Below are 20,490 nucleotides of genomic sequence, written 5' to 3'. Positions count from 1 at the left end.
AACTGTGATACGCTTGACCTAGCAAGACTTAGAAGCACAATCTGCCACTCAGACGAACAATGCGGTGTTCGTCTGAGAAGGAGAAGGCCCGAAATCCTGAAGGGGTTCGCTCGCTGAGTTATCCCCACCAGCAGGCAGAGAGCACACTTGACTCGTATAAAAACACCGCGTTGAACGGTGTTAGGGCGGGCGGGTGGAGATGGGGAGATAGAACGCTTTGAGTGCCGGAATGGTGATCAGTTGTCGATGACCCTCGAACTGACAGATACCGATACCGTTGAAAGTATCGGGTCTAGCAGAGGAGGATGTCTGCTGTATGGTATAGAGAAGTCTACTCCAACACACACGAAAGCGAGATAAAGCTGAGTATTCTTCTTGTTCTTGGTTGTTTTTTTCTGTTTCTTGTGATCTTTCTTCTTCGGTTTTGGGGATGTTATCGAGGTCTGGCGGGTTGAGAGGTGAGTCAGTATGAGCCGTATAGACTTGCTTCCAACGAGTAAGGCCGAGTGACTTACTTTGCTGGCTTGGATAGGAAGCGTAGCAGGTCCTTACGACTCATGGAGGGTTAACGGGAGTCCTCTTCAGAGTGGTATGATGGTGGGAACCACGTCAGTCAAAACATTGACACGGCGGGAATCCGATGTTTGAGGCCGTTTGCTTATACGATCAGGACGAGACAGTCAATTCTACTCCGTGAGCACTAAATACACAGACGGTTTTCTTCTGGCAGGCTGATGAAGCTGATGGAGTTGACTAGGTTGAAAGGAAGAAGAAGAAGTTGACAAGAAGTTTTTCTTGCCCGAAAAGATTTAAGATTTCCGCCCATGCGACAGTAAAAACTTCTTGTGTGTTTCCGCTCGTTATAACGTAATATCGCAGAAACGCCAGAAGAAGCAAACATAGAAGATCTTCGTTGTTTTTTATCGCCCTGAACGGTTCGTAGAATGAAGATTAAATAGATAAAACATCCCGCCTTTCCTTTGCCCTCTTTTGCCGTTGATGGTTAACTCCGTAAAGAAAGAAAAAAGGGAGACGAAAAAGGAGAAGAAAGACAGCCAGGTCCCCCGGTTCATATTTTGACAGATAAGAAAAGTAAAAGAAAAATCCATGAGAGTTCGAGAGAAATATCGCTCACTGCTTCTCGAGGATCGCCCTGGCGAGAGGAAGCTGGCCGGACTCGATGATGCGGGAGGCAATCAGCTCGCCGACCTTCTCTGCCAGCTCCTTGCCCAGGGCCTCTGCAGCAGAGTCCGAATATCCGTTTGTGTGGACGAGGGACTCATCCTGGATCGTTGACAGCACGGCAATGATCACCCCGGCTACTTTCTCTGCCTCCGCTTTCCGTAGTCCCTCGTCCGTTACTGCGTCCTTGAGCACGACTTCATACACGGGGAGATTAGGGATTATCAGCTCGCGGATGACGTTTGGGCCGCCAATGGACTGGAGCCCAATGATGGCGCCGTAGTGGGCTCCGAAGGTCTGTCCGGGATCAAGGAAAGTCTTGAGGAATGTTCGTGCCAGTCGAGGCTTAAGAGTGTGCGAAGACGGTGAATATTTCTTTGCAATCATCCCTACGAGAGAAGACGAGAGGTCTCTGAGGGCAAAGTGTTCTACTGCATCGTTACTGCTCCCTAGCTGCCGGCCTATAAGGCAGGTCAGCACCGGTGGAATCAAGGGCGCAACCTAAGCAACATAAAGTCAGCCCTCTCTTTTTTTTTTTTTTTTTTCTTCACATACAAGCTTTCGTCTTGTAGGGGTAAACTCACGTATGGATCAACGTATAACGTCGGATTCCTGATCAATGCCTCGATCATATGCATAACCTGCGTCAGTACAAAGATATCCTTCATATTATGCGTAACTTTCTCCGAAATGAACTGTACAAAGTAAGGAACCAGCTGGTGCAGCCCAGGATCCTCCTTCAAACTAGAAAACGCAGAGTTCCGGAACTCCTCGTTCGAATCGTCCAGGAAGGCATTGCACACACGCTCAAAGTAAAGCTGCAGCTCGTTCGACAGTATGTGCTTGACCAACGGCTTGATGTTCACGTTCTCGTTCCCGCTCATAGCAGCAAGGTTCGCGTTCGCATTCGGACCCTTGGAAACTAATTCGAGGTGTCTAGTATCTGCCGCCGTAGGGTTCTGCGGTATACTAGGCTGTACGCCTTCGACAGCAAGCCAATGCGCTGTTCAAGTTAGATATCGTAACAACACATATAACAAAAGCAGTAAGGCTAGAAGTCGTACCCGTAAATGAAATCTCTCTAGGGACCTTTGGAAGCGGCGCATTGATCAACTTCTCGAAATCAACCTCGTCGTCCTCAACGTAGAACAGCGGTTGGCCAGGGCCGATAGTGGCTTCGCCGAACCTCAGCGGCCGCGCAGATTCATATCCGTACAGCGGTTCCACATCCAACACTCTCAGCGCATTCGACACATCCTGTGTTGTGAGCAAGGTGCGCTTGCCGTGTCTCATGAACTTGAGAGCTTCCTCCAGGACCTGAGAGATGCGGTACTCGACGTCGCGGGAGAGGTTTTCAACCACATCGTCATTCAGGGAGCTTATACCGACTGATTCGGCGACGTCGCGGATGTTATCTGGGTTCCAGAGGGACATGATGGCTTGGTAGTGAGAGAGCTCGGCTTTCGCAAGGGAGGATCTTATGGCGGTTGTCGGGATGTTTAAACTGGCAGTGAAAGCGTGGTTGACGTATGCTGCATCTTCCACTGGTATATCAGAGCAGCAGCAGAGCGTAAGTCGCTTCAGCAGAAGCTCATCATCGTCTTTATATTGAGATTCTGTTATACCCAAAAGTGAAGCTCTGAAAAGCCCATGACGCGCGTGTAACTTGCGCTTATTGCGTCTATCGCTTATCGCTTATTTCTCTTCTTATGATAAACACAGCATCTACGACGGAGAAGATATTAGGAGACTGTTATTTATTACTACCTAGTGAAAAACAAGGAGTTTGAACCCATAGAGATTTAACACGATTGAAGAACATCCCATGGTATCTAATAAGCCAGGCGCTAGTAAAGGAAATGAAAGGAAAATCAACGGATAGCAAACTACCAACCAACACCAGGCCCCGGCATGTCGTCGTTCCATCCACTCCTAACCCGTGGTTGTCGTACGGCAAGGTGTGTGAAGTTCGTATTGCTGAAGTGTATTAAAATGGGTTTTCTCTTTTTTTTTTTGTCATTAATGTTGTTTTAGTTATTGAACAGAAGAAGGGGAGTGTCATGGTGAGTCCGACGGGTATCGATGTAGGAAAAGTACCACCCATAGTAAAAATTAGGGGGGTTTGGTTACTTAGCTGGGGTCAATGCCTCAGCGGCCTTGGGAGCTCCGTTGGTATCAGCAGCTGGCTTATCAGCAGCTTCAGTGGTAGTCTTTTCAGGTTCAGCTGGGGTCTCAGTCTTGGTCTCCTCTGGTTTCGTCTCAGGAGCTTCATTCTTGACCTCTGCTTCTTCAACCTTAGCTTCAGTCTTGGCCTCGGTCTTTTTTTCGGTCTTGGGCTCAGCTTCCTTTTCCTGAGGGGCGTCGTCCATGAGGCTGACGGTCATGGCGTTCTCAGCCAGCTCAGGGCTCTTTCCACCATAGGACTTGGGGAACTCAACACCAGCGTCACCAAACTCACGGGCCAGAGCAGAGCCGTTGGTGATGGGGTGGAACTTGCGGATGGTGTTCTTGCTCAGGAAGACCTTGAGGGCAGAAAAGACCCATCCCATGACGACCGGGACGTTGACGAAGAACTTCTCACGGAGGAGTTCTGGGTAGGCCATGCTGAAAACAGTGATGGTTTCACGAGAGGCATTGCGGATAGTTGGGCTCATGCGGAGGAAGCTGACGTTCTGGTAGTCGTGGACCTGGAACATCTGATAGGGGTCCTCTCCAACAGCAGGAATAACGGTCTTTGCCCTGTCTAGGTCCAATTCGCGGATAGCAAACTCCATCAGGGCAACGCGCCATTTAATAAAACTGGCAATAACCGTTAGTCCCGTGTTTATTCATCTTCAATGTGTTATATATATTCGCCTACCTGTCCAAGTCTCCAAAGGTCTCGTCAATGTTCTTAACAGCACCATAGATGTTCCATGTAAAGACAGACTTGGCCTCGTCCACGCCGTACGTGGTGATGAAGCCCAAGTTCTTAAACTTCTTAGCAGAGAACTTCATCTTCTCGACAATGTCCAGGGGCTTCATCTCCTTGCGCCACTGGAGTGCCTTGGTGAGCTGCTCCTCGGCAGCCTTCAGGTTTCCCTCATTGGCACGAAGGAACTTGATCATGATGTTGACGGTAGGAACATCCTCTGAATCTCTCAATGGCACTCCCCACATCTCTTTGTGGCCGGTGGCTTCGAGGATGGCAGGCAAACGGTCGAAGAACTGGGCGAGTCCGGCATGCTGGGCCAGGTACTCTGGACAGTTGTCGGCTGGCGCAGGCTCCTCAGCCTTGACCTGAGCGGTAGCTCCAGCATCGGTCTTGGTCTTCTCGACAGGGTCAGCTTCTTTGCTGACTTCGGTGGGCTTCGACGGAGCTTGTTCAGCTTCTTTCTCCTCAACCGGCTTCTCGACTGGCTTCTCGACCTTCTCGCTCACAACTGCTGCGGGAGCTTCAGTCCGAGCCGCAGGCTGCTCAGTCTTCTCCTGAGTCTTCTCCATTGTCAAGGTCGACTACTGAGCTCACTTCACTGCAGTTCCATTGTTATTTTCAGCTTCTCTATCTTCCTCTCTTGCTCCCCCAAGATGTTGTTTTTCTCTTACCACTGAAAAGTCACGTTTTCAAGCTATCAACAAACAACAAACCAGCTTCAAGATGTAGCTTGACCAGCTTTTGTCTAAAGGGATTGTGAACAGGATGAAGAAGATAACGAAGAAGAAAAGAAGAAGAAGAACCCCACGATGAAAAGAAATATCTTTCTGGTCCTGATGAAATGAAAAAAATCTGCGCTTCGTCAGCGAAGAAGTCTGTCAACCCATGCGACATGCGACAGCCAGATGCAATAGCAAGTGTGAGCCTTATTGTTAATTAGTTTATCTACGTATCTATCCTCCAGCAGAAGCTAGCAGCCCCTGAGACAAGGGCCTCTTCCCGGAACTCTGGAATAATTTATACTTAGATAACGGTAGAACTAGCTGGCCAGGGGCTGGCCTTGTTTTGTATCACAGGAGATTGCATTGCATGCCCAGCAAGTCCAGGCTTTTTCTTTTTTTTTCTTGTCTTGTTACAGGCCAGAAAGCTGCTTCTGCTGGGTTTGTTGGGTGAAGAATATGCAGAGTTGGCTGTCTTTCTGGTTGCGATGGTGATAGCATGTCTTGTCTTCATGTATAAAACATGGCGATGGGTTGACTCGAAGCTCAGGGGGGACGAAATGAGGACGGACGAGTTACGGGGGTATATTGAGATGTACAATACGGAGAGGACACCCGTTCAATCTTACCTGGAAGATCCTCTCATTCTAGATGAAGGTCACTGTGCTTTTTACTAATAGTTGAATGTTATTACTCCTGGTAATTTAGTCGCGTTAGATCGATGGATATTCCACGGTTTGGTATACAATGGCTGTGACTGCGCAGGCTTAGGTACATCAAAAACTTGAGGATAAAGGAGAACGAAGATATGCCGGTAGGTATGCGAAATTTCAAGAGTTAGTGTCTGTACATCGGTGAAAAGAGGGAAAGTAGCATGCCGTCTAATGGGACTGCTTTGCAAACTGTTCTGGGATCTTTGGGACGGCCGGAGGTTGTCTCGGAGCAGCTGTAGATGTCTCTTCATCGTCATCCTCATCCTCATCGTCTATGTACTCGGGGTGCCTGTCAAGTTAATAATAGTAAGTATCAGCATGCCAACCCAGAGTTTAAAATATTGATAAACATTACCCAAGCAAGTTCTTAATATTGCCCATCTCATAATGTTTCTTCCGCTTCTCCTCGAAATCATGATGTTTCTGCACTTCCTCCTTCGTAGCATCATGGGTATCCTCGTCACCACCAACCACAACACGCTTCTTACTGCCCGTGCTTCCAAAGCTCAGACTTCGTTCCCGCACGATCCTATCTGCCTCGCTTGCCCGGACTTCCTTCCACGCATCCTCCTCTGGCTCTCCCAGCTCCAAATCAGGTATTTCATCTCCCTTTGACTTACCCTTGCTCCCTGCTCGTGACTTGTTCATGTCTAGCTCGTCCACCACAACCCCTTCGGCATGGAACCCAACTTCGTCTTCCCCGAGATCCATGTCTTCGTTCTCTTCATTGTAGTCGTAGTGTGGAACATACGGCGTCTTGGGCTCATCGATCTTCATGGTCGAACTCCGCTCTTGCTCGGTGAGATATAGATTCGCCTCATCCCACTTTAGTCGAGGTGAACTGTCTGTGGCTTCGTCGCCATTAGAGGCTCTGGAGCTGGTAGACTTGCGATGAGAAGAGGCGCGAGCACGCTGCTTGGTGCTCACGCCGGCATTTTGCATCGTATTTTGCATCGTGAGCTCCTTGTTCTCCAGGGGCGAGAGCGACATTAACGACGGGTCTGCGCGAGGGCTGACGGTGGATATGGACATGGGAGACTGTTTGAGGATGCCTGTGTGTATCCAGACATGTTAATCCGAGCCTTTCGAGTTAAGGCGACTCTCGGGGAGAGAGGTATGTATATACCCTTTGGCCGTGCCGTCTCAGTCCCATGATGGGCTGTCGATGTCTGCTCTTGCACGGTAGACATACTGTAGGATACCGCAGCGACTACTCTGAAGAATTAGTCCCCCCAGGCTATATCAAGTCTGCCATCTGGTCTAGAAGCCTTATTCTCACCTCTGGGGAAAAGTTTCTCTGCGGGGGGTTAAAACGGGGCGTGGAGGGGTCTTGCTTCTTCGCTGGCTGAAACTCGACAAAACGCAGTTATGCTGGCGTTGAAGCGATCAAGCAACTCGATAGAGGGCGCTTATCCAGACTGACAAAGGCCCTTGTTTCAACGGGTGAAGAGCAGCAGAGTGTATCTAAACTATTAAATAACTAGAAGCTGCTTGTTTTATATAGAAAGTAACAGTTTGTTTGTTCCCTCACGTGAAAAATGACGTAGATGTTCCTGATCTGGTCACACCATTTGAAGGCTTTTTGCACATGAAAAAAAAGCGATCGAGTGACATTCTAAGTGGTTGCTATATATTAATACCGATGCTGTGTATAATAATAATACTCTTATTATAGAAGACAGACAAGTGGTAAGAGGTTGGACCCTTAATATATTTGTCTGCAGACCTGCCATAACCAGACATAGACATAGATAGCCCCGTATCATATCATCTGCTGCTAGTAACATACAAAGCTGGAGGTTGGGATATATAGAAGCAAAAAGGATAGAAAAGGGCCAGTCCAAACAGCTTCAGGGGGGGGGCAATAACAGTGATAACTGCCGTTCGCTGAAAATGCAACAGACGCCTTTAAATCATGGCTCCAAGCAAACTGAAGAGGGGAATATAGCATATAAGCTGCAAGATGGAGCGCAGTATGATATATAGAAGAGAAGAAAAAGCCTCCCAGTATAAAGGAAAAGGTACTTGAGACAGTTGGTGTAAAGAAGAAACAATAAAAAAGCGATTGGCAACAATGGGCTCTCTGCTGGTATATGCTTGTTCTTTTTCTCCATCTATCGAAAGAGATAAGAAAGCCCTTCTCTTTAGAGATGGTGCGCAAAAGGAGATGCAAAAGGAAAGGAAGAAAGTGACTGAAAGTTTTCAAACAGGCCATGCACCGCATGTAAAGGGTTGATTAGAAAGACACGTATGGTGAATCTTTAATAAAAACAGAAGAAGCATAGAAGATATAGTAAGGAACGCAGAACAGCAGCTGTAAGGTTGGTATAGAACAGATGATATTTTTTGTCAAGAGCCAAACAAGAAACAAAGTCTTTCACAAGATTGTTGGATAGATAATGTCATAAGTCATTCATATCAAGAAATCGATTCGAACTCCTGTCGTTCTTTAAGCCAGTTTTTGGCTAGTTCGTCGCCCCCTGCGGCTGATAACTGCATCCAGTGCAGTGCCAGGCACATGTTTTGAGGGTCGGACTTCGAATCCTGATCTCTTCGATAGATCATTTCTGCTTTGAAGGTGTCACCAGGCTTGGTGAGAGGCAGGGTGACGGGCCGTAGCAGATGTGGGTGAGTAAGATACAGAATTGCCAGCTCTCGCTGAGCAACAGGGTTGCCCTCTCGGGCGGTGACGATCCACATGTTGGCTGCATCCTTGATCCCGTTGCCAACCTTGGGTGAGAAGTCGTACGAGATTGGGTGTGAGTGTCGGTGTCGTTGAGCAAGCTCGTCACACACGATCTTATCTGCGATTTCAATCATGCTGTTGCAGACATCGTCCTTCAACTTGAGGGCAGCAAGGCTGAACTGAAGGAATGCGGTTCCACTCTCGGTTTTGTTGAGGATGTCAGACGGAACGAAGGAGGAGATGAACTGCAAGTCTCGGAAGAGCGTCCTAGGCTGATACTTTTGTATCAAATCCCGGAGTGTGTTCGTGATTTGGGTTTCGTTCATCGCCGAATCTATCGAGAGTCCAGACTGAGCTTCAGCAGGAGTTAAGCCAGGTGACGAAGGAGTTGGAGTCTGGTCATCGTTGGACTTTCGTCGTTGCTGGCGAGTCTGCAGGCTGTTACGCCTGTAGATGCCATCAGTCGAATGGCGTAACCGCTCTTCATTAAGGGTAGGGCTGTTTCTACTTGTACCCAATGATGTTGCTACCAGTGTCCACATTTCGTGCAGTGCCTCGAGCTTCACGTACGGATTTGCAGGGCGCGAGAACTTGTCCATAAGTTGCTCAAAAGCTTCATCATAACCAAAGCTACATTCGCCATCCAGTGTATCTTTCTTATTGGATGGTTGAGTGGACGCACATTCTCGTTTACGTAGGGATGGAGTAGAACGACTGCGACGGAGCTTCCCACCCGCGACATCCCTCTCGCAATAACCGCTCATAAGCGAAGTTGAGCATTGTGATAAGAACCTGTCCATACGAGTACGTTTCTCCATCTGACTTTGCACACGGGGTTGGTTCAAGTAGGCGGAGAACCATGCATCAGTCTCGGAACCACAGCTCCAAACAGGGCAGCCAAGATCGCTTAGCAGTAGACTTGTTAAATTTCGCTTGAGGCCATCCAAGAACGTGTGCTTTCCATGAGAGTTATGTTCAGAACGTCTGTAAGGCATATTATCGCTGAACATAGAGGGAGGGCGCGACCGAAGGCTGGAGGCACTCGTTATAGACTGGGTTTGTGTATGCATTGGAGACCAGTATGGATAGATCGATTCAGTGGTAGCAGTCGACACCGTCTTGCCAGGGGAATCACCTATGGAGGATGCGTTTCCATAGGCTTGCCATTTATCAGAAGTCACGCTCTGGAAGGATGACTTGCGGACCAGCGGAGGCATGGGTAGGTCATTCGGAGGTCGGAAAAGTTGGTCTAAGGATCTTATTGCAGGAGGTTGCATAGGATTGCCCAGTGAATCTTCGCTTGCGATGCTTGACGGACGTACGCTGCCACTCATAGGCCGAGAACCAGAAGTCTCGTATGTCGACCGTTCTCGATGGAATAGTTCGCTAGACCAAAGAACAGGGGTCTCATACATGGTCTCACCAGCAAGTTTATTCACGCTGGTTTTAACTTCGTAGCAGAACCGATGAATTCGTTCTTCACCTCGACAGAAATTATCTATTCCAAAGCGCTGGAGCCATTTCCGAGTAATTTCTACCTGTTCATCGGCAAGCTTGAAGGGGCCTCCTTGACTTCTCGACGCTCGCATAACATTCATGACCTGTATTTCTGGTTTCTGCAAGAAAGACCCGCCGAGTGTTCGTGCTCCTGTTCTTGACCTGGATTCCGCTGCTGGTTGCGTAGCCTGAGCAAGTGCCATGTTCTTCAAAGCCAAGGCCACATTTTTCGCATCCTCGTAGCGTAACGAGTTCTTGACATCTGTCATATACCACATTTTGTTTCTAAGCTGTGCCATAATACCCATTGTTTTATTAACCTGGGACTGCAGGGTGTCCATCTTTCTCTTGAGGTCAATAAAGGATCGTTCGCAGCTCTGGATCATGCTCGAGTCCATGTCTGCCGAGTGCTTCACGGAGAGGTACATGGGACTAAGGTACTTAGTGTCTGCGACAGACTGTCCGAATGTTGCATATGCATCACGCAAAGCGAGGGAAGCTTCCCACCAGAAGTGCGCACCAGAAAAGTCAGATTTTTGCTGGCACATTCCCATGGCGTGAAGGAACCATTTCTTCAGGCTGAGTTCACCATTTGTGGCACCGGAGGCCGATCTTTGACCAAGGGCCTGGTTTCGAGGGAAGTCAAACTCATGAATGATCTTCACAACCGCAGCCTCGATTTTATCCTGGTTTTGAAGCAATTCTGCACGAGAAGCAGTGCCCTGGTGGCTAATGTGCTCGGCATCGGTCGCATACAAACCTACAGGTTTCCTGCCGCTGACCGAGAACATAGCCCAATCTTCGTTTGCAGGGTGGTCCAGCGTCGGTCGGTCCTCCGACTCTCGAATCTCCAAAATCTCATCACGAATGCGATCTGCTTTGCGCACCTGAGGGCTTTTAGGCGATTCCGGAGTCAACGGCTTGTTAGGCTGTACCAAGTAGGATTTTGTGACATCCTGGAAACTTATCTCGGTGGTAAAGACGGTTTTGGCAGTGGGGAGCCCATATGAGAGGGTATCGATCCTTCCCTGGAACAGCCCTGATTCATAAGACTGATGTGGTTGGCTGGAACGAGGGAAAAAGTTTGAAGATGGCGAGGAAGGGAAAGATGCTTGCTGTGAAAAGAGATCGGGTGAACATGAGCTGGGTGGTTTAGGGAAGAAGACATCCAGAATTGTAAGTATGTCGGCCGAGGAAAGAAGAATAATAGAGCCTGCAGTATTCTTTTCCACGAGGCTTTTGACCGAGCCCAAGGATGACGTTGACGCGGTGGTATCAGAGGTATGCCCAACCGGGTCGATGAGTCGAGAGAGCATATTTTCTACATGTGTCCTAATTTTAGGGATGGCGTAAGGGAACGGAGGCAACGAGTGGAGAATGTGAGAAACCTGACGCTGGGCGTAAAGGGCGATATGCCCAAGTAGACGTTCCCGCGCATCCTTGGTGACATGGAAGTCAAGGAGTAACCCATGGCTCTAAGAGAAATGTGAGCACGACACAGGATAGATATAAAATGATAATATTAAAGGGAAAACAAACCTCGGGGAAACACATGGCATTATGTATGAATTTGCCAAAGAACCACTGATAGAAGATATAACCTAAAAACCGTCGACGAGAATCGGACAAGCCAAGTTTCTCAACAATAGCCCGTCCAAACTCGAGAGCGCCGGCGGGGAAACCGCCATCAGAATCATCGAGTACTTCAAACAGGGCCTGGACGGATGTTCTAAAAAACTGTTCTGCAACGTCGGTCTTCATGGGATCAAAGGCGTCTCCATCCATGTCCGAATGTCTGGTGTTAGACTGTTCAAGGAGGAAAGCTCCATTCTGGAGAATATCCATAAGGTAGATTTCAAATTTGGATTTGGCTTTCCATTCACCGAGTCCAGACCAGACGTTGAGCAGATGCCCGACGAAATTATACTGTCCACTGCCTCCGTAGGATATTAGTTTGGCGCAGGTTGACGACCAAACATCCAAACGCAGTTGAGCTTCCGATGAATCAGGGTCCAATGTAGTGGAATAAACGTTAAACACAAGCGCAGAGAGAGGATCAGTGCGCTCAAAAGAAAAAGCGTAGTCTTTAAAAGCAGGAGATTGAGAAGTCCCACGCTTGCAAAAGGAAGATGAGGGCTGGCTTCTGCCTCGGGAATCAGGGGAACTACTAATCTCCAGCGAGTGGACGGGGCTTACAAGCGCAGCAAGTTGAGAGGGTGTCAAGGCGCTGAGACATTCAAAGAGGAACTGCGGATCAGTACGAACAAGGGTAAGAATCTCCAGCAGGTCTGTCCTTGACTCGGTGGAAAGCCTGTGGAGGAAAGTATGCGGTCTTCCCTTTACGGAGCCGGTTCCAACCAGAGGGTCATGGTCGAGGATGTTGCGACGAACGGTAGATTCACAGACCTCGCGAATATCATGGACTGCGTTGTAAACAGATGCGAAAGTGGACTTGTCTCCATGTCTGAGGCTATCAACTAGGCCTTTGTGCGAAACAGCGGCCACACGAAGCAGGCGGGCTGAGAAATGCACGGAAATGTGAAGGTCACTGAGCCTGAGGAGGCTTGCGCGTCTCTGGCCCTCTTGATATCTCTGTAAATGAAACTGGTGGGCAAACTGAGAGACAGATATTATCGGTTCAGAAGCCATCTCGACCGAACGCTCGCCTTGTTCATCTTTCACAGTCTCAGATGCTGGTTCCAGCCGTTGTTGTTGTTGTCGTTGTTCTTGGTGTTGTTGCTGCTCTGGTTTTGGTTCTGGTTCGAGGTGGGCACTTACGCCAGCAACCAAAGGCTCAACCGGCAGCTTAGAACCCGGGAAAACATCGCGAACAGTAGGGGCATCGTCTCCCCGTCGGACGGTCTGGGGCGTAGGGTGCTCTGAAGCAAGATCTCGAGTATCGTTCTCTGCAACGTCAGTAGTAGTAGTGGTAGTAGGGGTATAGCATCTCGGCGGAGAACTAGTTGGCGATGGAGGTAGAGCTATCGTTTTCAACGGTTAGCAAGCTTACAACCTCCCTTGCAAGCCCAAGTAACGTACTGGTGGCAGCAGCATACGCCAGAACTGATGGAAAGGCGTGTTGAAAGCTGATCATATTTCCATGGGCGATGACAGGGCCATCGATCTCGAGACCAGCAAGTCTCGAGCGCCCAAGCTGACAGGAGGAGAGCCCTCGCAGACTATCGCATGGCTCGAGAGGGTCGCTCGAAGCCTTGAGTATTGCTAGAAGAAGTGAACAGCAAGAGATACGGAAAGAAATAGCAGCAGTAAGTAATAGAAGAAAGTGGCTGGAAGTTGGCCCAGCGTGGGGTGTTTTTGTTTAGTTAGTTTTTTTTCCTCTTCGTCTTCCTTGGATGGTTTTGATGAGTTGGCCCTGAGAAGGGGAGTCTAAAAAAAGGACAACCACCGCACACACACGCTGCAGGCCCGGGAAGAGACAGACGACAAGGAACTGGCAATGGAGAAGGGGGCTGCGGCACTGATGACCAAGAGAAAGACGGGTTTATCGCTTCTCCTCTACATACGGCGGCGATGTTGTATGATATAAAGGGGGGGGGTGTTGGAGGAGTGCGTTGGCCTCGACAAGGACTGCGTTTTTTTTTCTTCTTTGCTGGTTACATATTTTGCTTACGCCCCATCACGATTATTGTTCTGCTATGTTCTGCTAGTCGTACGCTACATGAAGGAACTCCGTAGGCCCGTCAGTATGAAGTGGCATCCCCGTATCATATAGTCAAGTAGGTTTCTTCAAGGTTTGTAGCGGCTCTTTGATCCGTATGGGGGGAAATGGCTTTGGAGTGGCTAGAGATGTGTCGTTTCTTACTTGCTCGGTTCCCTCCGATCAAAAGGCGATGGCCAGGTCCTGGAGTTGATCGTGGGAGCGAGAGGACGCCGTGTTGGAAAGGCGTGTGATTGGCAGCAGTCGTCTCTCCCTGCATGTGAGAGAAGAGCAAAGGGGGCGTACGGATAGTACGGCCCTTTGGAGGTTCTTCGTCTGGAGTAACCATTTGTAGTGGCGACCAGGGGTGATACATGCCAACTGAGTAAGAAGGGAAACGCGGGAAACCTCGATGAACCGCCCGGCTGGCGACGAGCTTTGCGATGTCATACTTCAACGGTCAGGGTTGAACCCAGCGTTGAAACTCGAGCTGCACCTTGAATTGGCTGTCTTGTCTGCAGAATAACTTTCTCCTACCCCAGAAGCGGTGGCCTAACTTATTATTCCGTGCTCTCTGGCATTATAAGAATAGATTTTGTGTTTTCCTTCCAATGTCTCCTCCCTGCTGAGATCCTATCCTGGACCGTGGTTGCGGCTTTGCATGGGTCGAACAGACGCAGACAACCATGCCTCGTTGCCCGTCTCACCGCCTGGTACGGGAGCAATATCAACGCGATCAGCCTTTGACAGCCCTAAGATATGAACCAAATGGCGGACGGCTGAGGCTTTCTCTAGTTCCGTGGGGACATCCTTTTTTTTCGAAAGAGAAAGGGAAGATTGCAGATTTTCCGTGCTAGAGTGTAATCCCCGTAACTGCCATGCTCCTCGTAATTGACAGAGACACGATAGGCCCAGTCCCGTCGCCCTTTGCGTCGTTGTGCAGATGGGTTTGGGCGGTCTTGGACTTGGTCGCAGATCAGCTCTGCCACGTCGTTGGTCCGATGCATCAAACGACCTTCTGCGAAAGAAGCAAAAATGAAAAAAAAAAAAAAAAAAAGTAAAAAAAGGCTTTGTCATGTTCAAGTCGGATTGTTTGCCCGGCCAACTCTTCCTCCTCCTTTCTTTTCCCTCTTCATCGCTTTTCTTCTTCCGCCTTTGCTTTTTCTCCCCCTTCGTCGTGTCCTCCATTTGCTTCTGTTTGACACACATTCAAAACACCCCATGGACCAATACTGTTGACTGCAGCTGCAGCCAGATGCGCCAAATGAGCGACTAGCATGGTGACAGGGTCTGGTCGATGAGCTGGCAACGATGCATGCATTTCACCACGTCTAGCGCCCCGCTTGCATTTGATATACCAGCTCTGGTTGGGCCACGCCCATCCCACCATAAACGCATGAAAGCAAAACAAACTCTGGGGGAGCAACGGGGGAGGCTATCGAGACAGACGGCGAATGAGACGTCTGAGTTGTCTTTTTGTCAAAGGGCAACAGTCTATCGTATTTTTTTTTTTGGCCTAACTAACCAGTTCGAAGCAGTGGCATAGTAGCCTGGTGGCCAATATTGGACAATTCACAGCTGAGCCTTGGAGACTCCGGATGCTGTTGCAGAGGCTCAGGAGTAGTTTGGCGGATTGTACGGAGTTTCAGCTCTCGAGGAATGTGTTGTCAGGCATGCATTCACAGTGTCAGGCCGCTGCTGAGCCATCTACTCACATGGTCTCTCATCTGATGTCATAGCAGATATCGAGCTTGCAGAACGAGGATAAGCATTTCGTGTCATGTTCTCTCATCTCCATAGATTTCATATAATACTTCCATTATTATTGTTCTAAGAGTATCGCGCGGAAGTCGATGTTGGTGTGAGGTTTTGATAAGTCGTTGTTTTAAGCTTACTCTTGTTTTTTCTTCTGGAACAAACTTCTTTATATCAACATCGCCAGGAGAAAGAAAGCAAGTCGATATATTACCATATGATACCAGCACTCCAACAGGATTCAATAGTCTTCTATCTCATGGCAGACTCTGTCGACGAACCTCTGGTTTTTGATCAGACGGTTGTGGGATGCCCCTTTTTCATCCCATAAAGTTGGATGCTGCCAACAAGCTGCTAGTTACGATGTAAGTTATATCTATTTAATATATGTGCCCAAAGGTAGATGGATATATCCATCTACAACATCTCATTATGTCTATATTCAATACAAAGATGCCCCCGGATATCTTTTGGGTGACAACTGCCTGCTCAAATGCTCTGCGGGCCACAGCTTCCTTTCCAATATGAACTTGCCTCAAGAGCTGTGTTCGGCTTGTCAATGTCTGGATGGAAGAGAAAGGCGACTATATAAAAGATACTGCTCGTCTCCAAAAGCCGGAGACCCTGCCTGGTAGCTCTCTGTCATACCAGTTGCTCTAGTCTGCCTAGGCCTAGGCTGTCGACACCATGCCTTTCCGTGTCTCTTGGGAGAGGCTAGCAGAGACGGCAACATCAAGCGAAAGATTCTTCGGAGACAAGAATATGCTTACCAACTTATTCATTATTATTCGAGAAAGTGGCACGGCAGCTGACCTCCGTATGTGCTTATCCGTGAGCAAGAAATGGCACAATATCGCGTTCGAACTTATCTACTGTATTTTGACAGTGACAGAAGCCGATATCGAGTACTTTTTGGCCACAGCAGTGAAGAATCCACGAAGATCCCTCCCTATAAAATCGTTAACGGTTTTGACGAAAGCTATCTGGCCTGATACTGCCTGCCCGACGGGAATGCTACCCCAAGCTATCAGTAAACAGCTCCGCCAATTGGCTAAAGTGATTGAAATTCACATTCCCATGCTGGAATCATTTTCATTTCACGTGGACAATTCTGCACTACAATGCCCTCACCCTTCATGGACCTCATCGGACGAAATGTGGCCAGCATTTGATGCAATAGGACTCGCTCTCCTACTGGAGAAACTCCCACAGACATGCAGGAACGTCGAGATCGATACTTGCGGGCTTGAGGTAGTTGGGAATATTCATCTTTGTGACTCTATCGCGCGGCTGATTCCTAATCTTGTTCATCTCCGGCTGCGACTTCATAGCATTTGCCCGGACTTTATTCCCTCGGCGGCTCAAAAAACTAGGCGGAAAAAGCCCATAGCACCGGATTTACGTTCCTTGATTATCAACTTTGATATTGACACTCATGATAGCACTTCAACAACACGTTGTCCTGGCGATATTGCTACTCGAATTGATGTCAAGCAGTCCCTTCGCCGCCTGCTTAATGACAAAGATTTCCCAAAGATCCAGAGAGTGGAGATATATGAAAGAGTGGACGACCCTGGGCCAGCGCTAATGAAATTTGATATCATGCTGTCCACTCCTGGGGCGATCTCAAGGAGTGCTCGTGGCATCCACGAAGACGAACATCCTAATAGATATAACACTATGGAACGTTCCTGGTGGTTCACCAAATGCAGAGCCAGGCTAGTATATCCTGACGGCAATTCACTACAGTTAACAGAAAGTCTTGCGGCCCGTACTCTCAAGCTACCCTGGAGTATCCGTCATTTTCTACCTGCAGATTCTGGTGATGAGTGGAGGGAGTTCACCCCTGGTATTGATGGCGAAGAGTTTGAGTTGGTTGCCCCTGGCGTTGTGCTCGAGGAATTTGAAGAGATAGGTTAGAGTATCCATACTGCAATGCTTTAATCAACGGAAATGTTAGGGCCACTAAACACAGATCTCCTATTATAGGCCTCTTTAAGTGTTAATCATAACCATCCACATGCATTAATGAAAAAGAAGACCCCAAAAGTTGCGTAGAAGTAATACCCGTGTTATTCACGAACTTTCATCAGTATATCTCATATGTAGAATAATTTCATCTATAGTAAATAAAACCTGCCCCCCCCAATTACAATATTCACAATGTTAGCATATATGCTAAGGCATCTACTCGTGGATGAAGGGTATATGAACAACAGCCAGCCGATACAGTAAAACTGGCGCCTGAACATGAGAGCTTAAATATAATAGAGGCAGCATGAAGAAAAGTTGTCGGCCTTGAACAATAGGGTATATGCATGAGACAAGGCGGTCCAACCTTCACTGGGGTTAGAGAGTGAGCGGGAAGAAATATTGATAATATAATGGGCACTCTAGAGTAAAACCCATTTCTTATCTACTTCCTTTTGACCCCGTCGCGCCGCAATGGCAGTTAGAGTCTCTTTGATGATATCCTTGGAAACCTTGGGGAATCTGGGCGACGAGAAAACGTCAATAGTCAGCATTTTGATATTGACTGTGAGTTATATTCTGGGATAAAAATCTCTAGCATACCTTTTCTTTAAAACTTCGATTAATCCGGCCTTGGTTAAATTACTTCCTGAAACCGCGTCCTTGAACTCAGAAAGTTGGTCTTCCGGGAATTGAATTCGAGGCTTTGGTTTGTTGACTGTTATTACCACCATTGGGGTAGGTTGATTTGAGGTTTGGGCTGCTGAAGAAGAAGAGAGTAAAGATTGTTGAGTTTTTGAAGAGGATGTTTTGGTTGAGGATGGCCTATGGGGAACTTTGAAGGGGGATTTTCCTGGCTGTACTTTCGGTTTTGTCTCCCAGTATTGAGTGGAAAAGGGATCAATGGGGAAGGATATGGCTTCTGGGTCAAGTTAGTTACATCCCCTTCACTGTAGGAGACTTCAGCCTTACCTGATATAATTTCCATCCGGTGTTGATTTATTATTGAATTATCGGCACTGTCTTCGGCCCAACATATTCCTGTAGATTTCGGTTCAAGATCTCCAACAATCATCCTCCGTTTGGTATTCGCGGGCTCGTCATCTCCATCGTCTAGGAAATCATCCATATCATCTTCTCCGTCGTCACTTATTTCATCTTCGCCTTCTGAAACGATATCCTCCCCTTCTTCAGGTTCTTCCCATTCAGCTTCTGAGTCGTAATCGTAATTAAAGTCAGGCACACCTCGCCAGAATGGATTTCGACATAGCTTTCGCGCGGCAGTCCGTTCTAACCGTTTGGTAAAAGTGCCTTGATATGGCGGCCTAACGTCTTCTCTGAAATTTAGAACCTTCATGGGTATTCTTCGGAGTAGCTTTTCTACCCGAGTTGCCGTGCCATTTGCATCCGTAAGGTCAATACTATTATGTTGAGGTTCCTGGAGTTTAAGTAGAATATCTTTCACAGATGGAGTTGTTGGATTACCCTGGTGACGTTTATATGATATCATTTTGAATAGCTCGGTAGGATTATACTGTTGCGGTGAAATGGTATCAGCTAGTCCAAAATTTGTTTTACAGAGTCTGTCGAGCTTTTCGCAAGCGTGGCCTAGGGAACTAGGGTCTCGCTCGAACCGATGGCTTGGAGCAAGTTTCACGTGTGACTGAATGAAAAAGGGGGGAAATTCAAGCTCGAAGTCAGAGGCCGGGTTGGATTCTTTATTCATGGACTCAGATGTCGAGTTAGCGGCGGATCTAGCTCCACTGAGCTCTGCTCCATTTGAAGAGCTGGGGCTGGCCTTCGGTTTTGTGAAGAAGGCATTCAGCTTCATTTGTGACTGTAGTATGTTAGCCACGCCGGCTCTCCATGGTGCTTTCAAGGTTACATACCCTCTCTTTCTTTTGCTTTTCTTCCTCCTTTCTACGCTTCTCATCTTCCTTGGCCTGCTTTTCCTCTTCTCTCTGTCGTTTTTTCTCCTCCCTCTCCTCTTCGCGCTTCTTTTTCTCTTTTTCTTTTATTTTACGCTCCTCTTCTTTCTCCTCATCCCGTTTTCTTTTCTCTTCTTCTTTCGCTTTTCGTTCCTCTTCCTTCTTGGCCTTCTCCTCTGCCTTCTGTCGTTCCCTAGCCTCTTTACTAGCAGGTGATAGTTTCCGTTTCTTGTTAGGATTTCCAGGCTTGCCTTTCGGCGTAGAGGGAGCTGGGCCATCAACAGTTCCATTGCCAGATGGTGGGGGGCCTGTAATGTTAGAAGAGATTGTGTCTATAGCAGATGGGTTGAGGGCGGGTGACGGTTTCGGATCCACATAATTCTCGACATTAGATTGTGTCGTTGCAGTATTAGGACGATCAGTAGTTTCCAGCTCATCGAATGCCCGCTTCACTGGAGGGTCGGGTGTCATTCTGGAAGCCGGTAGCCCGTTCATTCCTAGACGGACATCGACCTCTGTCATTTTTACCCGTTTCCAAATGCTTCTAGGCACTATAACAAAGGATCACGCGACTTTGATATCAGAGTACTCCTCCCTAAGGCGGTATCATTCAATCCTGTACCCAAAGCGCTGTCAACCTTGATCTTTGTAGTTGTAGTTGTTTATGGCCGGTCCACGTAGGATTGGTGAAATTGAGAATACCAGTTCATAAATGATGCTTGAAGGAGCAATATTCTGTATTGGCTAGTGGGATCAGACGATGGTCGGAAAATGCTATTCATGAGGAGTGAGCGAGGAGTCGAATTCAAGTTATAGACCTGGTAATCCAGTAAAGACGGTATTGAGAAGAAAAGGCCCCGATGCGAAATATGGGCCGTCCAACCGTCTCGTCCCTGTTCATCCAAGAGCGCTGCCTGTTTGTCTGTTGAAATGTTGGTGGAAACGCGAACTCAACGCGTTAACTTGATAAATTACCCACGTGACTTTAACAATGATGACTAATATAGGCGCCTCTTTTGACTTTGACTTTCTTTCTCATCTCAGAAATAAACAACGTCGAGCGTCTGGAGCGAGGTAGCTCGATAACTCGTGAGATAGCTCATGGGAGCGGCTGGGTCATATAGCAGTGATGCTACATACATAATCAGCTGGGTTGAATATGCCTTACCCTTTTCTTTTTAGCATGCAAGATACCATTTGTCAAGGCATAATAATGCGAAGAGCATAGAGACCAACCAGATATGATGGTGCTACGCTGTGACATTCTTCATATTATATGGAGAGTATTAAGAAACCCATCAGTGGTGATTTGGATACTTCTGGCCATTTATAATGCATCTTGGTAATGCTGCCTACTTTCCATAGAGGTTGCCTTGAAGTATGGGACGCTCGGGAACATAAATTCCGGGATCATTGCACCAAGTTTCACACTCGTTTGTACTTGAAGTTCACTTTCTCACGCTTCAT

At 47.9% G+C, this 20,490-nt stretch overlaps 8 protein-coding genes across 8 annotated transcripts; 1 reads left to right on the top strand and 7 right to left on the bottom strand.

Annotated features, from left to right (window-relative positions):
- Positions 1 to 180: 180 nt before the first annotated feature.
- Positions 181 to 632, bottom strand: MCYG_01820 (uncharacterized protein; the record flags this gene model as incomplete). The annotated part of the gene is made up of 2 exons (XM_002848840.1): positions 181 to 331; positions 516 to 632. The coding sequence occupies 2 exons, from the start codon at positions 557 to 559 to the stop codon at positions 181 to 183; spliced, it is 195 nt and encodes a 64-aa protein (XP_002848886.1).
- Positions 633 to 1,131: 499 nt separating this feature from the next.
- On the bottom strand, positions 1,132 to 2,616 carry MCYG_01819 (transcription initiation factor TFIID subunit 6; the record flags this gene model as incomplete). The annotated part of the gene is made up of 3 exons (XM_002848839.1): positions 1,132 to 1,683; positions 1,767 to 2,185; positions 2,247 to 2,616. 3 exons carry the CDS (start codon positions 2,614 to 2,616, stop codon positions 1,132 to 1,134), a joined length of 1,341 nt encoding a protein of 446 aa, XP_002848885.1.
- A 692-nt stretch (positions 2,617 to 3,308) lies between these two features.
- MCYG_01818 (CRAL/TRIO domain-containing protein) lies at positions 3,309 to 4,665 on the bottom strand (the record flags this gene model as incomplete). The annotated part of the gene is made up of 2 exons (XM_002848838.1): positions 3,309 to 3,981; positions 4,043 to 4,665. The coding sequence occupies 2 exons, from the start codon at positions 4,663 to 4,665 to the stop codon at positions 3,309 to 3,311; spliced, it is 1,296 nt and encodes a 431-aa protein (XP_002848884.1).
- Positions 4,666 to 5,696: 1,031 nt separating this feature from the next.
- On the bottom strand, positions 5,697 to 6,718 carry MCYG_01817 (conserved hypothetical protein; the record flags this gene model as incomplete). Its single annotated transcript, XM_002848837.1, has 3 exons — positions 5,697 to 5,817; positions 5,884 to 6,580; positions 6,655 to 6,718. 3 exons carry the CDS (start codon positions 6,716 to 6,718, stop codon positions 5,697 to 5,699), a joined length of 882 nt encoding a protein of 293 aa, XP_002848883.1.
- A 1,228-nt stretch (positions 6,719 to 7,946) lies between these two features.
- Positions 7,947 to 12,805, bottom strand: MCYG_01816 (conserved hypothetical protein; the record flags this gene model as incomplete). Its single annotated transcript, XM_002848836.1, has 3 exons — positions 7,947 to 11,186; positions 11,251 to 12,617; positions 12,751 to 12,805. The coding sequence occupies 3 exons, from the start codon at positions 12,803 to 12,805 to the stop codon at positions 7,947 to 7,949; spliced, it is 4,662 nt and encodes a 1,553-aa protein (XP_002848882.1).
- A 570-nt stretch (positions 12,806 to 13,375) lies between these two features.
- On the bottom strand, positions 13,376 to 13,718 carry MCYG_01815 (uncharacterized protein; the record flags this gene model as incomplete). The annotated part of the gene is made up of 2 exons (XM_002848835.1): positions 13,376 to 13,386; positions 13,535 to 13,718. 2 exons carry the CDS (start codon positions 13,716 to 13,718, stop codon positions 13,376 to 13,378), a joined length of 195 nt encoding a protein of 64 aa, XP_002848881.1.
- Positions 13,719 to 15,811: 2,093 nt separating this feature from the next.
- On the top strand, positions 15,812 to 17,044 carry MCYG_01814 (conserved hypothetical protein; the record flags this gene model as incomplete). Its single annotated transcript, XM_002848834.1, has 1 exon — positions 15,812 to 17,044. One exon carries the CDS (start codon positions 15,812 to 15,814, stop codon positions 17,042 to 17,044), a length of 1,233 nt encoding a protein of 410 aa, XP_002848880.1.
- A 473-nt stretch (positions 17,045 to 17,517) lies between these two features.
- MCYG_01813 (chromatin assembly factor 1 subunit A) lies at positions 17,518 to 19,545 on the bottom strand (the record flags this gene model as incomplete). The annotated part of the gene is made up of 4 exons (XM_002848833.1): positions 17,518 to 17,617; positions 17,699 to 18,017; positions 18,068 to 18,932; positions 18,985 to 19,545. The coding sequence occupies 4 exons, from the start codon at positions 19,543 to 19,545 to the stop codon at positions 17,518 to 17,520; spliced, it is 1,845 nt and encodes a 614-aa protein (XP_002848879.1).
- Between the last annotated feature and the right edge of the window lie 945 nt (positions 19,546 to 20,490).

The sequence above is a fragment of the Microsporum canis genome, genomic scaffold, assembly GCF_000151145.1.
Source record: "Microsporum canis CBS 113480 supercont1.2 genomic scaffold, whole genome shotgun sequence".
NCBI lineage: Eukaryota > Fungi > Ascomycota > Eurotiomycetes > Onygenales > Arthrodermataceae > Microsporum > Microsporum canis.
This window is presented reverse-complemented; position numbering and strand designations above follow the sequence as displayed.